The 16,231-nt window shown below is 48.9% G+C and overlaps 1 protein-coding gene and 5 non-coding genes across 7 annotated transcripts; all 6 read right to left on the minus strand.

The window, feature by feature from the left end:
- Positions 1-183: 183 nt before the first annotated feature.
- On the minus strand, positions 184-7,399 carry CWC25 (CWC25 spliceosome associated protein homolog). 2 transcript variants are annotated; one of them, XM_058820624.1, is made up of 10 exons: positions 7,318-7,399; positions 6,501-6,673; positions 5,502-5,732; positions 4,700-4,769; positions 4,055-4,182; positions 3,776-3,845; positions 3,219-3,346; positions 2,399-2,485; positions 1,193-1,354; positions 184-826 (listed from the first exon to the last, which is right to left on the minus strand). In XM_058820624.1, exons 1-10 carry the CDS (start codon positions 7,333-7,335, stop codon positions 712-714), a joined length of 1,182 nt encoding a protein of 393 aa, XP_058676607.1. In that variant the 5' UTR covers positions 7,336-7,399; the 3' UTR covers positions 184-711. The 2 variants fall into 2 exon arrangements, with proteins under 2 accessions (XP_058676607.1, XP_058676608.1); XM_058820625.1 differs by lacking the exon at positions 7,318-7,399 and adding an exon at positions 7,233-7,290.
- Positions 7,400-8,646: 1,247 nt separating this feature from the next.
- On the minus strand, positions 8,647-8,718 carry TRNAC-ACA (transfer RNA cysteine (anticodon ACA)). The gene has a single exon. It is a non-coding gene; the product is annotated as a tRNA-Cys (tRNA).
- Positions 8,719-9,119: 401 nt separating this feature from the next.
- On the minus strand, positions 9,120-9,191 carry TRNAC-GCA (transfer RNA cysteine (anticodon GCA)). The gene has a single exon. It is a non-coding gene; the product is annotated as a tRNA-Cys (tRNA).
- A 440-nt stretch (positions 9,192-9,631) lies between these two features.
- TRNAC-GCA (transfer RNA cysteine (anticodon GCA)) lies at positions 9,632-9,703 on the minus strand. The gene has a single exon. It is a non-coding gene; the product is annotated as a tRNA-Cys (tRNA).
- Positions 9,704-10,589: 886 nt separating this feature from the next.
- On the minus strand, positions 10,590-10,661 carry TRNAC-GCA (transfer RNA cysteine (anticodon GCA)). The gene has a single exon. It is a non-coding gene; the product is annotated as a tRNA-Cys (tRNA).
- Positions 10,662-11,061: 400 nt separating this feature from the next.
- On the minus strand, positions 11,062-11,133 carry TRNAC-GCA (transfer RNA cysteine (anticodon GCA)). The gene has a single exon. It is a non-coding gene; the product is annotated as a tRNA-Cys (tRNA).
- Positions 11,134-16,231: the final 5,098 nt, after the last annotated feature.

Below are 16,231 nucleotides of genomic sequence, written 5' to 3' on the forward strand. Positions count from 1 at the left end.
CGCGGCCTGCGGGCTGGACATACCCGGGAAGGGGCTGCTGCGGCCTCCCGAACCCTCACCGACCCTTCCCTCCCACAGCCAATCCACCCCTGCCCCTCCCATCTCCCCCAGACCACAAAGGACATTTAACAAATGACAGTGAAGTTTCTTAATCAAAAAGGTAAAATAAATCTACACTGCTGTACATATTACTTACATTACAAAATCCCAGAGAAATGTTTGCTGTGTCAGCTACGCTCTGCTCATTCCCTTTTTCCCCCTCAGAAACTGCTTCCTTTGGGTCAGAGATCAATGAAATAAATCTGTGAGCCACCAAATGCCAGCCACAGACACCCCACTGTGAAGTGTGGGTGCAAAGGGTGAGAGTGTGGAACAGGGTTGGTGTAGTTCTGTCAAATTCCATGGGATTACCTCACGTGTGCATCGGTTCTGCTCTGGATTTTAAGGATTAGCAAAAGTAGATCTTCAGCTCTGGCACAGGAGGAAGCAGAGCTTGGTAATGATGTACAAAAGTGACATCAGTCGGGATGGGGAGAGGAGGAGAAGCTCTGGCAATAGGTTAGAAATGGAACACAAAGGCCCCAAATGCAGAGGGCTCCAAGGGCTCAGCTCCGGGATCCTCTGAGGGAGCTGGAATTGTTCCTGGAGAGCTCTCACCTCTGGGAACAAACATCCACTGAGCTCCTGCCCAGGGTAGGACCAGGACAGGCTTCACCTCTGCATAAAGTTCTTTTCCAGGGCAGCAGGAGTCCTCTGCAGGGAGTGGATGTTGCGCTTGACCCGATCCTCCAGGCTGGAGGTGGAGGCACTCTCCAGCTTCAAACGGCTGCAGGGAACAGGAGCAGAGACAGAAATCACAACCCTGACTGAAGGAGAGCAGACAATTTCTACATTATTCTTAATAATTTATAAATATAATAATAAATATATTTAAATAAATATAATATATCATTTTATATTATTTCTGAATTATTATCTGCATATAAAACACTCCCAGAGTGGCAGAACATCAGCAATGCCCAGCTTGGGTCTGACTCCCAATCAGCAAGAGCCATTTTTTGGGCAGAGGGGAAAATTCGGGAACAGCAGCTCTGTCAGCCACAGGGGAGATATGCAATCCCATGATCTGAACACTGAGGCCATCCCTCAGAAGCTGAATTCCCCTTGGATGAGGAGGGGGTAAAAGACTCACTGGAAGAATTTCCCATCCCTGGAGTCGAGTTTCTCCAGCTCCTTCTCCAGCTCCTCCTCCTTGCGGTGCTTCCTGAGGTTGTTGGCTCTCTCCTCTTCCCTCCACTTGGCATTTTCCATCATTTCCTGACGTTTTCGCTCCAGCTCCTCAGGAGAGATCTTTCTGTTTGGAGAGAGAGACACACTTCATAAAACCATTTTCACAACGACCAGAGTTTGGCAGAGACAAAATTCTGCCAAGCTATAAATTGAAGTAAGGCACCTGCAGGAGTAAGATTAATTAAAAAAGGAAAATCAGCGATTGTTTAGTTAGATTCTGAGAGGGAACAGAACCATCACATAGAGAATTTCCACCACCCTTTAATATCCTAATGAGAACGGGATTTATTTTGATGCAAATATCAAAATAAAAGAGTAATTGACAGTAGCCACAAGAGAGGTCAAAGGTTATAGGACATAATCTATACAGGAAAACATTTCTGGAGATATTTTTCTGTGAAGCAGCAGCACCCCAGGCACCTCATCTTCCTCACTTTGGGATGGTGGAATTGTTCATGTTGGAAAAGGCTCAGATCAACCAAAGCTGGTTCACATTCCCCAGATGAGGGGGATTTAACACAGGTTTGCCTTTGGCAGCCGAGCTTGTGAGGACATTTTAAAAATTTCCCTCTTTTTTAAAATATTCCACCTCCCCACATCCCAGCAGGAGGCTCTTTTCTCTCTCTTGGATTTAATTTTAATCCCTCTTTGATTTAATTGATCTCCTAATTGGTTTTAATTCCAAGATGATGCTGTCAGGATCCTTTTTTCGCCTGACGGAACAGAACCTCCTAATTAGAGAATTCACAGAAACACTGGGTTGGAAGAGACCTTCAAGATCATTGAGTGCAACCCAGCCCCAACACCTCAATAAACCCTGGCATCCAGTGCCACATCCAGGCTTTGTTAAACACTCCCAGGGATGGTGACTCCACCAATTAACCAATTCCCATTCCCGCCCTGCAGGAGAAGCAGCACCACGAGCACTGCTGTGGGAAGGTGCCACCCACCAGCCAGCAGTACCAGGTGAGCCATGAGGCCCCTGTGTGTGATTTTCTGGGCATTTCACCTGTCCCCTCCAACCACCAGAGGAAATCTGGTGCCCAGGTGCCTCCCAGGGGTCTGTCCTCCAGCACAGCGACAGGGGACAGGACAGGGTGCCACTGACCTGGTGTAGCCCGGGGGGTGCTGGCGTCGGAAGCTCTTTTTGGGGGAAGGGCTCCTGGCTCTGCCCTTCTCCTCACGGCTGCTGTGCCTGCAACCCCAGAATTACCCTCATTAACACCAAAATCCACATTTGACTAGATCGTGATCACATTTATAAACATTCCTGGGGGTTTTAACACATCCTGAGGCTGAGGTGGCTCCCACAGCTGCAGGGCTGTTACCTGGCCACTCTAGGAACAATCCTAAATTGACAGACTCTGACTCCCAAGAGAGCACTGCATTTGACCTGAGGCTGTGAAGGCTTCCAAAACTGATAGATAGCCCTGGGATTATGGGTGTGGAGTTGGTTAGAAGTGTGTAACATCACAGGGTGAAAAATTAGAGTTTGGGGTTTTAGAATATAGTAATCAGTATGAAGCAAGATGGTTGTTTTAGGGCAGAAGCAAGCTGTTCTTCACCTTTTTCTTTCTTCGTGGGTTTGGGTGGTATTTTGTAATTGGACAGAAACGTCCACACTGCGGGCTTCGAGCAACCAGTTATTGGGTTAGGAGTGAAAATAATCTAGGCGTAATTTCTTAATTGGATAGTTTAGCCTTAAAAGACCTTGTAACAAGAGATAGTTGGCCATTTTGTGCCTAGTTAATGAGAGACTGCAGAGCTCCCTGCTGTGAGACTGTAACATTGATAATAAACAATAAACCCCTGAGTCTGAACGTGAACCATTGTCTCAAGTGCCTTCAATCCCGACCCCGACAGAGTCAGAAAAGGGAAGCAGAGACCCCACAGGATTGCAGGGAACTCCCGTGCTTTCACCCACTCACTGTTTGCTGTGCCCGGAGGGGGATGCTGAGCTCCTCTGGGGGTTCCTCCTGCTGGAATGGCTCTGGGGAGAGCGGGATGGGCTCCGGGAGCGCTCCCGGGGGCGCGGCCCCGCCTCGGGGTCCCTCACCTGGAATCCAGAGGGAACACAGGGGTGGAAGCAGCCCCCACACAGGGCACAGGGGGTGAAGTTTGTGGCTGGCACAGCTGAGGGAGGGAATTCCTCCCTGGGGTGGCAGTCTCAGACGAGCTGTGGCTGCTCCTGGATGCCTGGAAGTGGCCCAGGACAGGCTGGAGCAGCCTGAGACAGTGGGAGCCCATGGGACAGGATGGGTTTTGATGTCCCTTCCCACCCATTCCATGGATAATGAGGAGCATCTGAACAACCTCATCCTGAATTCCTTATCCCAAATTCCAAGCAAAAGTCTGGCTGAGCTTGGAATAATTTGAATTTCAAGGCTCAGATGGCCTCAAATTGAATTTAAAATTTATTCATTCCTGTTCCAGCTGCTGCAGCTATTCCCAAAACCCCTGGTTCTCCCCCCTCCCCAGGGTGTACCTGTAAGCCATAACCCGGGATTTTGGAAGGAGCAGCCTTCCAGGAGGAACTATCCACCCTCTTCTGAGATCTAGAAAGAAAATAAAGCCCTTTTGAAGCAAGCAAATGGAAAGAATAAATCCATTTTTACCACTCATTAATGATGCAAAACAAATGAAGCAACAATTTAATGAAATACTTAATTAAAAGCATTAATTAGATAGAAAAATCTGAGAGCAGGTGAAAAACCAGCAGGAATGGGGGCAGTCTTAGGAAAAAAAAAAAAAAAGTAAAACTCACTTATTTCTGGGCCTCTCCTTCTCAGAGCTGGAGCTGGACACGCTGGAGCTGTGCCGCCGGTGCTTCTTGTGCTTCTTCTTCTTCTCCTTCTTCTTCTTCCTCTCCTTTTTATCCAAACTGTTCTGCAGCTGCAAAGCCAAAAACTCCCTCAGGACCACGCAGAAAACACCACAATTCCACATTTTCCACACATTTCCAATGTGTGGAAAAGCACAAAACCTGAAGCCAAACAAATCTCTAAAAATTATTTTTTCATATTTAAAAGTGCAAAAATGTTTTTGCAGTATTTACAAGAGAAATATCTTTATAGAAATGCAAAGATGCTTATAAAAACTTACAGTCATTTATAGATTTCAAGCCAGAAAATCTCATTTAATGAGATTTATAAATTTACAGCAATTTATAAATGGGAATTTTTGATTATAAGAAAAGGGGAAACCCATCTTTATAGCCATTTATAAATTGCAATCTACAGATACATAAATTTAAATGTATGGATATATAAATTTAAATTAATAGGCATATAAATCTCGTTTAATGAGATTTTCTCTCAGAATTGAGGAGTGTAAGGAGCAAACAGAGCTTGGCTCCTTGTCCTGGACAATAAAAATTCTGATTTTTGCTCCTCCCCTGCCTCACACCTACCAAGGCTTTGATTTTCTTCATTTTCACCGGGTTGTTTAAAACTTCTCTTTTCTTTTCCTCCTCCCTCTTCCTAAAGCAGGAAAAAGAAAATCAGTTTTTTTAATCACATTTCCACAAAGAGGATCCAGCAAGTGCAAGCTCTAAGAACAGAGAAAGCAGGAACAAAGAGAAATGTTGTGTATTTAGCAAAACTGAAGAGGAGTTGCCCCTTTTCTTATAATCAATTGAACTGCTTTTGATATAGGAACATTTCTAATCAATTCAACTGCTACTGATATAGGAAAATATGTATATTTATAGGGTATATAAGATATATATATATATTGGGATATTTATAGGATATATATAAAATCGGATATATATTTATAGGATAATATAATATTTATAATAAATTGGATTGCTTTTGATATAGGATAATATATGTATTTATAGGATACATATATTAGGATATTTATAGATTATAGGATATATATGTATAGGACAGTATAATATTTATAATCAATTGTTTTTCATATAGGATAATATATATATTTATAGGATACATAGGAGACATTTTAGAACATTTATAAGATAGATATATATATTAAAAGATATATATATATATACAGGATATGATATTTCTAATCAATTCAACTGGTTTTGATACAGGACAGTATATATATTAACAGGACATATATATTAAAGGAGATATATATATATATATACATATATATATAAAAGGATAATATAATACATAATATCAATTTAAGTGCTTTTGAGACAGGCTAATTTGTAGTTTTTGAGTGCCCTTGTCTCTGCACACCTGATCATGAAGAGGGGGTCCTCACGGATCTTGGTGGCCATGTCCAGCACGGAGCTGGCCCCTGCCCTGGCGAAGATGGAGCCGGGCAGCAGCCCCGTGTCCCCAGTGCTGTCCTTGTCCCCAACCTTGTCCAGGATGAACTTGTCCACAGGGCGACCCAGCAGGTACTCGTCCCTGTTCACCATCCCCCCGGGGCCCTGGTACATCCACTCCAGCTTCTCCTCACGCTTCCTGTGCCAAAAAGAAAGTTTCATTCCTCCTCCGGCTGCCTCCAGGGCTTGGCTCGAAGGTGAGCAGGGACAGTTTGGGGTTGGACTGTGGGACATGGCCCCAAGGATGGGATTGTTCAGCCTGGGAACGTTTTGGGGTTGTTCAGTGCCTGACTGGGGCTCCAGGAGAACTGGAGAAGGATTTGGGACCAGGGGAATGGATTTGAATTGACAGAGGGCAGGGTGGGATAACGTTTTAGGAAGGAATTCCTCCCTGGCAAGGAGGGGAGGGGATGGAACAGAAACCCCAGAGCAGCTGTGGCTGCCCCTGGATTCCTAGCAGTGCCCAAGGCCAGGTTGGACACTGGGGCTTGAAGCACTGGGACACTGGGAGATGTCCCTGCCATGGCAGGGGAGGCACTGGAGGGGCTTTGTTATCCCTTCCACCCCAACCTTTGTGCTGTCCTCATGCTCTCCCCACGCTGTCCCTGTACTGTCCCCATGCAGTCCCTATGCTGTCCCCTGGCTCACAGCACGGTGCCTGTGTCCCTGTGCTGTTACACACAGTGCCCACGTCCCCATGCCAATGTCCCCGTGTCCCTGCTCACTGCACGGTGGCCGTGTCCCCGTGCCCTCACCACATGGTGCCCATGTCCCTGTGCCTGTGTCCCCATGCTCTCACCACATGGTGCCTCTGTACTCGTGCCCTCACCGCACGGTGCCCCTGTCCCTGAGCCCATATCCCTGCACCCTCACCACACGGTCGGTGCCCCTGTCCCTGTGCCCTCACCGCACGGTGCCCATGTCCTCAGCATAGCGCTGCATCTCCTCCCGTGCCCGCTCCTCCTGCAGCTCCCGCTGCAGCTCCTCGATCTTCCTCCTCTCAGCCTCATGCTTCTGCTCTGCCTTCCACACCTTCTCCACATTGCGCAGTGTCTGTGGGTGCCAGCTCTTTTTCAGGTTCTGTGGAAAGAGGGGATTGGCACAGGGGATTGGTACCAGGACCGGCACCGAGGGGCCAGGGCAGCCCAGCGATGCCGGCAGCTGGGCCCAGAGAACGGACCCGCGGCTCCCACTGGCCCCGCGAGTGGCCTCAGTCCCGGGGCAGCGGCACATCCTGGCCCTGCAGCCCCTCCTTAGCCCCCCGGGACGCCTCCAAACGCCCCCCCCCTCTGACCCCTGCTACAGCCCCGGCCCCTTCAGCACCCACTGACCCCTCTCAGTCTCCCCCCCCAGAAGCCCCACGCCCTCCTCCCGACCCCTCTCCCCTCCCCAGCTCCTCTCAGCCCTTCCAGGCCCTCTCCCTCCCCGCCACCGGCCCAACCCCCTTCAGGCTCGCCCGCCCGCTCTCACCCGCCCCACCCTAGTTCCCCTCAGGCCACCCGAACCCTGTAAGCCCCCCCGGACCCCTGAGACTCCTCAGTGCCCTCTCAGCCCCCGCCTTCTGTCAAGCCCCTCGACCCCCTTCACGCTCCCCCGGCCACTGTGAACCCCCCCCGGTTCCCTCATTCCCCCTCATTACCCCGGCCCCTCTCAGCTCCCTCGTCTCCCATCATTTTTCCCTCTGCCTCCCCAGGTTCCGTCCGATTCTCCCCGGTTCCCCTCACCAGGTCTCCCCCCCCCATCGCGGCCGGCGGGCGAGCGCGTCCCCCGCCGCTACCGGGACAGGAAATACGTCACCGACACGCGCCGCCGCTCGGGTTTCTGCGCCGCTTCCTCCTCAGTGCGTCACGGGTGGAGGGGGAGGAAGAGAAAGAAGCGGCGGAGATGCCCCTCGGTGCCGAGCCTGAGAGGTGTTTTCATTCCGTGTATGGAATCCAGAATGGTTTGGGTGGGAAGGGACCCCAAAGCTCTCCAGTTCCATCCCTGCCATAGTTAGGGACGGGACACCTTCCACTTTCCCAGGTTGCCCCATCTACCTGGCCTTGGACGCTGCCAGGGAATTCAGACAAGATCTGAGCCTGTTTCAAATGGGGCTGGTTACAGCAATACCAAAGAAACGCCTGGTAATGATGAAGAGAGTAATTACAAAAGCACTTAAAGCCACGGGACGAGTCTGTCCGGCTGTGCCCGTCACGGCGACGCGCGGAGCGGGGGGGCAGCGCCTTTGGGTCGGATCTTGAGGGTCGAAGCGTTCCGGCCCCGTGTCCAGTTACGCACAACTTGGCCCGGGGCAGAGCCCGGCCGGTGCCGTCAACTGCGGTGGTGCCCGGCTGGGTCAGAATCTGGCACCTCCCAGTCCGTCGTCGGGCGCAAGGAAGGATTTCCTGTGCCGGGGCGGGTCAGAGCTGGCGATTTCGCGGGACAGAGCTGGCGAACCTCTCTAGATAGAGCCAGTGATCCCCCAGCATACCGGCAGTATTCTCTCGGGATAACAGCTGTGATCTCCCGCGACAGAATTGCCATTTACCCTTTTGGAGCCAGGCGGGGCTCGAACCTGGAACTCTGAGGTTCCCGGCCCAGAGCGCTGTCCCTGCGCCGTCCTCCCGGCGCGCCCCCCGCCACGCCCCCATCTCCGCGGCCGGGGCGTGGCTCAGGGGCAGCGCCGCCGTCTGCGGGGCTGCGGGTTAGAGGTTCGAGCCCCGGGGCTGCCTAGATGGCGAGCTGTGGCATCGTAGCCACCCAACCGGCCTGGAGTTCAGAGCCTGGAGGAAACAGCTCAGCGCGGCTGTGACTGCTAGGAACGCGTTATGCACATCATTCACTGTGTAAATTAAGGGCAATTACTCGTACAGGAAAAACTCGAGCTGCAGCTGTTGGGTTTGTGTGTTTCCTGCACAACTCAGGCAAACAGAATGGAAAAATGGGAGTTCAGGTTTGGCAAAACATCACCAATGATTTCCAACACTTCAGAGGGGTGGGGTAAGAAAAGCTCTCTGTGCTTTCTGAATGAGAAAATTGTGGAAGAAAAAAGGGTGAAAAGGCAGCAAAAGATAAGGGGGTACCTGGAGTTGAACCAGGGACCTCTTGATCTGTAGTCAAATGCTCTACTACTGAGCTATACCCCCCAGTGCAGCAGTTCTACCTGGGAGATTAGAAAATGTTTCTTGGGAAAGAAAAATCTTTTGCTGTCCACAAATTGGATTTCTTTCCTTCACACTCCCCTGTGCAGCTCAGGGAGTGCCTCGTAAAGCTACAGGGAGTTAAATGTGCTAAATGGTGGTAAAAATGAGAAATTCTGGTAGATCCGATGCCTGCAGTGAATTTCAAACACAGAAAAGCTCAAACAGGCAGGGAGTCGTTCTCACACATGGCACAACCCCTGCATTTCCCCAACACTCAGGGATTGCATTCAGAAGCTCAGAACCAATTCCGAGTGCACAGAGCCAGCTTATGGCTCCTACTAGAGCTCTCCACGTGTTTTCTGGGAAAGATTTGGGCAAAAGGCAGGTGGAAAGAGGAAAAGAAGAGGGGGCACCTGGAGTTGAACCAGGGACCTCTTGATCTGCAGTCAAATGCTCTACCACTGAGCTATACCCCCTGACCCAGCTGTTGCACCTGGGAGACTTGAAAACATTTCTTGGGAAGGAAAAATCTTTTTTTGTCCATGAATTGGATTTCTTTCCTTGACAGCTCCAGGGAGCGCCTGATAAAGCTACACGGAGTTAAATGTGATAAATGATGGTAAAAATGAAATTTTACTTACAATTTAATAAATAAAATAAATGATTAAGAAATAAAATCAAATAATAAATAAGATAAAAAAAGCAGTTCTGTTGGTGATTACAGAGACTTAAGGTCAGAGAAGAGCACACACAGTGAGTGGTTAGAGCAGAATCCCAAAACTTTTCCAGCTGAACTTCTGTTCCTTGGATGCTGGAGCTCAGAACCAGCTCCCCACAAGTTCAGAGCTCTCCATCGATTTTTTCACGTGGCAAATTTTTGGCAAAAGGCAGGTGGAAAGAAGGAAAAAAAGAAAAGAGGGGGCACCTGGAGTTGAACCAGGGACCTCTTGATCTGCAGTCAAATGCTCTACCACTGAGCTATACCCCCTCCTATTTTCTCAGCACAATAAAACACTTCAAGGATGTTTTTCCCCAAATCCCTGAGTTCTCTGTGCCTGAGGATTTGGTTTGCGCTGCAGAACCTGTGGGGCAGCAGCAGCCACAGAGTCATTGCACTCCAGCATGGGTCCTTGGCCCAGTTCCTTCCTAGCTCCTTCCCTTCCTCGGAAAAAACATAAGAAACAATGAAAAATAAGGGCAAAAAATATAAGTAGTAGAAAAAAAGTGGAAAAATTATAAGAAAAAGGCCTCATAAAATCAGGTCTGCTCTGTTATGTTGTAATTTCTTCTGAAGAAAGCCTACGCCGTGCAGGTTCCCATGTCAAAGCAATCCTCTGTGAGCAGTTGGTTACCATAACAACCTATTCCTGGGTGAAAAAACAACCTACACCTGAATAAACTGTTTTTACACTGTTAGAAAAATGAAAATTATGTCTCACAAACAACTTTTCCTGCATGTACCCACTGGGGGTTTAAGTTACCAATCAATACAGAATAACAACTTGATACTAACCAATAATTGGCAAAAGAGCTGCTGACCAGTTAGTCACACATGAGGTCTGTAAAACTGTATAAAAACTGTATTAAATATATAAAATAGTATAAAAATGTATAAAATTTATAAAAACATAACTTTATTAGTTACGTGACTGAAGAATGGGCATTTTCCATCACGAAGAAAATGGAGTCCTGAGTGGTTTATTCCAATACCGTCCCAGTCTGTCACCTGAGTGCTCTGAACCTTGGAGTCCCTGACATTTTCCCCAGATTTCATCTCAGTCTGCAACAGGGAAAAGAATGAGCAGGAGAAGACGCTGAGCTGCCATTCCAGCGACCACACCCCCAAAATCCCCAGGGAAAAGCAGCCAAAAAGGAGGGGGCACCTGGAGTTGAACCAGGGACCTCTTGATCTGCAGTCAAATGCTCTACCACTGAGCTATACCCCCAATGCAGCAGCTCCCCTGGGAGATAGGAAAATGTTTCTTATGAAAGAAAAATCTTCTGTTGCCTACAAACTGGATTTTTTTCCTTGACACCCCCCTGTGCACCTTAATGTACCTACCAAAAGCTGTACATGGAGTTAAATGTGCTAAATGGTGGTAAAAATGAGAAATTCTGGTAGATCTGGTGTCTGTAGAGAATTAAAGACCAGCAAAGCTCACACAGACAGCGAGTGGTCACTCAGACATAGAACAACCCCTGCACTCACCCAACACTCCAGCCCTCCTTCCTTACATGCTGGAGCTCAGAACCAACTCAGAGTGCACAGCACAAGTTCAGAGCTCTCCATCGATTTTTCCCGAGGCAAATTTTTGGCAAAAGGCAGGTGGAAAGAAGGAAAAAAAGAGGGGGCACCTGGAGTTGAACCAGGGACCTCTTGATCTGCAGTCAAATGCTGTACCACTGAGCTATACCCCCTGTTGTGGGGGGGGGAAAGGTGGGGGGCTCACTAGAAAAACTAAAAAGCGTTTCCTGGAAAAGAGAGAAACTCTTTCTTTATGTAGGTTGGATCCCCGTCCTTGACAGCTCCTGTGCAGCCCAATGTCCCTGGTGAAGGTACAGGGAGTTAAATGGGATAAAAGATGGCAAGTGTGTTTGCTTTCATTCCATTTCCCATTCCTGATCCAGTCCAGGATTTCCCCCATTCCATCTCCTGCCTGGATCCAGCTCAGGTTTCCTCCCATTCTGTATAGTGGCTATTATCCCATCCGGGTTTTCCTCCCAACCATATCCCACCCTGATCTAATCCAGGTTTTCACCCATTCCATCTATCGGCTGCAATTCAGTCCAGGTTTTCACCAAAAAATCCATATTCCAGGCATGATCCAGTGCAGGTTTTCCAGGTCTCCGCCCCAATCCAGTCTGGGTTTTCTTCCATTCCTATCACATCCAAATCCTGTCCAGGCGTTCCTCTCTTCCATTTCCTGACTCCGATCCAGTCTGGGTTTTGGGATCCTGCCTCTAATCCTGTCCCAAAACTTCCCAATTCTGCATTCCAGCCCAGATACAGTAGAGTATTTTTAGGGTCTTATCAGGGCACTTTGAGGATTTTTAGGGTAATTTCAGAGGCCCTTTAAGACTACTCAGGGTATTTTTAGGAACTTTTTTAAAAGGTTTGATGTCTTACCAGTTTCCTGTTCTTCTGCTCTAAGTAGTCAATGTAAAAAGAAAGCACTGCTATTTTTCTGAAGAGCTTCCTTCTATAACAAGCCCTTTACGCCCCTTGAATTCAAGTCAGAGAGGCCAAACAGCTGCAGCTGCTCTGAGGGCTTTTATACCCGGTGGGATTTGCCCCCTCCCTTTTCCTGGGTGCCATGGGAACGAGAGGCGGGCACAATCAGGGGTATATTAACCCCAGCCGTGGCTGAGGGGCTTCATTCCCTCTCTGGGATGTGCTGGGTTAAGGGCTCTCCTCTCATTTCAGTGAAGAGGCTCTTTCAGCTTGTTTTCAGCAGGGGTTTCTGGGCATCTAAAGCAACAGAGGCTTGGAAGATTCTGTGAAGAGAATACCATGGAATACAGGGAGTATTTAGGTTCATAACTTTGGGGTTTGTGTTTAGGGTTGATAAAGCACATTTGTCTTTTTGGGTTCGTTCTTATTTTGTTTTGTCTTTTTTTTTTTTTTTTTTTTTAGGAGGAGCACAGCTTCCAGAGACTTCAGGTTGTGTTAAGAATAACACTTTTTTCAGCAGATTCATCGTGTCACAAGAGGGATCTGCCCAGTGTCAAAGATATTTGAGATTGTGGCTTCAGGTGAGTTGAGGGTTGTGATTAAGAGAGGGAGGGTGACCAGGTATCCAGTTAGGAGTTAATTGTGGGCAGGGGGAGGGAGGTTTGAAGGCAGCAGGTTGGGAAAGGGTGTTTATTTAAGGACACTTCCCTCCCCCCCCCCCCCAAGGCTTCTCAGAAGCCTAGCAGAGGCATTCCCATGTCTTACAGCACACAAGGTCATCCACTGCACTCACAGGAATGCCATTTAACTTTGCCTTTCTCTAACCCAGGTGCCACTCTTAATGAAGGCCACAGCCTTGGAATCAGGATGAAGCTGGAGCCTGAAGGAGCCAGGCACACTCAGGAGAGGGCAAGTAGCTGACTTGCTAGGATTTGGCCCACATAAGTCTGAACTCATACTTTGGTTTTGGTTTTTTTATTTGTAGCTGACCAAGAGGCTAACAGGCCATCACAGGGCCCTCTGAGGCAGACTCATTTTAGGTGCAACATGGATCCACATCACTGATCATTCAAAAGATAAGTTGGGGGCCACGACCTGGAGATGGGATGATGGGAGAGTAGCAGATTGGGAGTTCTTGAGATAGATTTAAAAATCAGCAGAGGGAAAAGCAATCTTCTCCAAGGGCCTCTTAGGACAGCTAAAGGGAGAGCTCTACTTTTGATGGCAGCTTTGAGGCAGGCAGTGCAGAACAGTTCTGGTCTGTGTCGTGTTGTCCGGTGTGCCGTGTTACCTAGTGTGTCTTTGGGGTCCCTTTTGCCTTCTCCCCTCGAGGCCCTCACCACAAGCATGATGTGTCGTGTTTCATGTCCCCCCGTTTGTCACGTTCTGTGTCACGGGTGCGTGCAGACATTTGTGCCGGAGGTGTTCTGCCCTGCCGCATAGCCTGCTGCAATAGGACAAGTCCCAGAGACTTGATGCTTATGGGGTATTGCCAGACTCTAGATGATACTCCTAGATAGACACAAGATGTTTGGAGCTGTGAAGTTATCCTGCAGCCCTTTGACTTTTGTCCTCACTTTCAGATGCAGAGGATAAAATCCAGTGCAAAATCCATCCCCCCATCCTGGGGGAGGAGGTTCCCCCGAGCAGGTCAGTCGCTGTTTGTCTCTGCAGGGGGAGTGTAAAGTGTGACTCTGTTACAGCACTGTTCTTTTTCTTTTTAGGAAGGTAAGCTGGATATCAGCAGTCAAGGTTAGATGGGCAAGGCTAGCATTGAGTAGCTTACAGAAGCAGTTGTTATTGCTCAAGTCTGACTTTCTGGTGCAACTCTAAGCATCTATTCCTGTTTCTGCACTTTAGGCAATCCACTCAGAGCATGCCAAGCCCCAGTTACCCACCGGCCGATGTGCTGGCTTTGCCGCTCTCCTGAGCCCTGCAGAAGTATCACAGCACTGTGATGAAGCCTCTGCCTTTTCTATTTAAAGGTGTCACCAGGGTGGCCTTCAGCAATGGCGGAGGAGTTGCGGTGAGTCAGGGAAGTAGGGAGGAGGAGCAAGGGTCCACTCAGGTTTCAGCAATGCCACATAACCTCCTCTCCTCTTATCCCAGGCCTACCCTGCGATAACGGTGTCAGCCTCTGAGCGAGGCCGAAGCATACGGCCCCAGGAGCTGGGCATTCTTAGGAGAATGGTGAGTAGCAGAATTGTTGGGTTTTGGCCAGTGTACCGTTGAGATCGTGCATTGATATTTGGTTTTCTTTAATGTAGCTGGCTAAGAAACAACAGGAGGTTGTTGAACAACAGTGCCAGCAGGAACTTCCCAGATGTAGAGGCCGCCATCTTTTACACATGACATGGACCTGCATCCCCAGATATCTGAGAGATAAGTAGAGGGCTAAGACCCACAGAGGGGATGAAAGCAGGGTGCTGGTTTGGGAATTACTGGGAGGGGTTTCTGAGTCTGCTTTGGAGGTGGGGGGTGTTCATGAAGTGGCCCCTTAGCCCCCATAAAAGCAAAGTCTCACTTTTGATCACGGTGCTGAGGTGTGCAGGGCAGAGCAGTCCTGGTGTGTCTCGTGTCACTTGTCTATTGTGCATTGTGTGTTGTTTGGGTATCTTATGTCTTTTACCTTAGGCCTTTGATGGGCCTGTCAGAAGCCCTGGCATCATTCTTAGCATCTGTGATCTCTGCCTTCCTTGGCCTGGCACCCAGGCCATAGAACTTTTGACTTGGGTTATCAGACAGGCATCAGACTCTCTTTTCTCTTTAGAAGCATCCAGTCAGATGTCTTTTCAGGTCTTGTTCTCAGCTGTATGGACAGCTATGGCCCGCCAGGATCCTTTATGGTGGATTAGGGCTTGTAGTAATATGAGGTTAGGTAGAGGATTCTGACCATAGGATTCCTAGGCATCCATCTTTGCTGTTCTTGGAATAAATCATTCAGTTTAGCATCTTCTACCTCCAGGGTTCTCTGAGCCTCATCAGCTCACCATCAGTCTCACCTCGGTCATCTTGTTTTGCATTCTCTGTGTTTGCAGCCATTTTCCTTGCTAAGAGATTTCTGTGTCTTGTGTTCTTTGTTTGTCACGTCCTGTCCTGTGTCACGGGTGTCAGCACACATTTCTGCCGGAGCTGCTCTGCCCTGCTGCATAGCCTGGTGCAATAGGAGAGGGCCCAGGGACTTGGAATTTGTAATGTGTGGTGTAGTTGGACTCTAGATGGGATTTGTAGATGGACACAGGGTATCTGGAGCTCTTCAGTTATCATGCAACAGTGTGACTCTTGTCCTAACTTGTTTTTCAGATTCAGATGTATTAAATCTGTGCCCGAGGGCCCCATCCCGGGTGAGGGGATTCCCCGAGCAGGGGAGGCATCATTTGTCTCTGCAGCAGAAGTGTGTATGGTGACTGTGTTACAGGTCTGTTCTTTGTCTTTCTTTTTAGGAAGTCAATCTGGATACCAGCAGCTAAGGTGAGCAGCGGAGAGAAGTAGTTGTTATTGCTCAGCTCTTAGGCATAACGATTTTTCAGCAGATTCATCATGTCACAAGAGGGATCTGCCCAGTGTCAAGGATGATGTTTGAGATTGAGGCTTCAGGTGAGTTGAGGATTGTGACTGGGAGAGGGAGAGAGAGCAGGTATCCAGTTTAGGAGTTCTTGGGAGGGGGTTTGCAGGCAGCAGGGTGAGAAAGGGTGCTTGAGGGCCCCCCCACACAAGGCTTCTCAGAAGCCTAACAGAGGCGTTCCCATGTCTTACAGCATACAAGGTCCTCCACTGCACTCACAGGAATGCCATTTAACTTTGCCTTTCTCTAAGCCAGGTGCCACCACTAATGAAAGCCACCGCCTGGGAATCGGGATGAAGCTGGAGCCTGAAGGAGCCAGTCACACTCAGGAGAGGGCAAGTAGCTGCCTTGCAGGTATCTGGCCCACATAATTCTTGGCCCATGCGGTGCCAAGATCAGGCACTGATGTTTGGTTCTCTTTATTATAGCTGTCTGAGAGACACCAGCGCGGTGCCAGCAGGACCTTCCCCGCTGATGAGGTGGCCTTTCTTTGCACCTGACAGGGACAAGCATCCCCAGATGTCTGAGAGATAAGTAGAGGGCTGCGACCTGGGGAGGGGATGACAGTGGGGTGCTGGTTTGGGAATTACCGGGAGGGGTTTTTGAGTCCAAATTGGAGGTGTGGGGCATTCATTAAACGGCTTCTTTGGCCCCATGAAAGCCAAGTCTCACATTTGGTCACAGTGCTGAAGTGCGCAGGGCAGAGCAGTCTCGGTGTGTCTCGGGTCACTTGTCTGTTGTGCATTATGTGTTGGTTTTGTATGCCATGTCTTTTACTT

The sequence above is a fragment of the Ammospiza caudacuta genome, chromosome 27 (genome assembly GCF_027887145.1).
Source record: "Ammospiza caudacuta isolate bAmmCau1 chromosome 27, bAmmCau1.pri, whole genome shotgun sequence".
NCBI lineage: Eukaryota > Metazoa > Chordata > Aves > Passeriformes > Passerellidae > Ammospiza > Ammospiza caudacuta.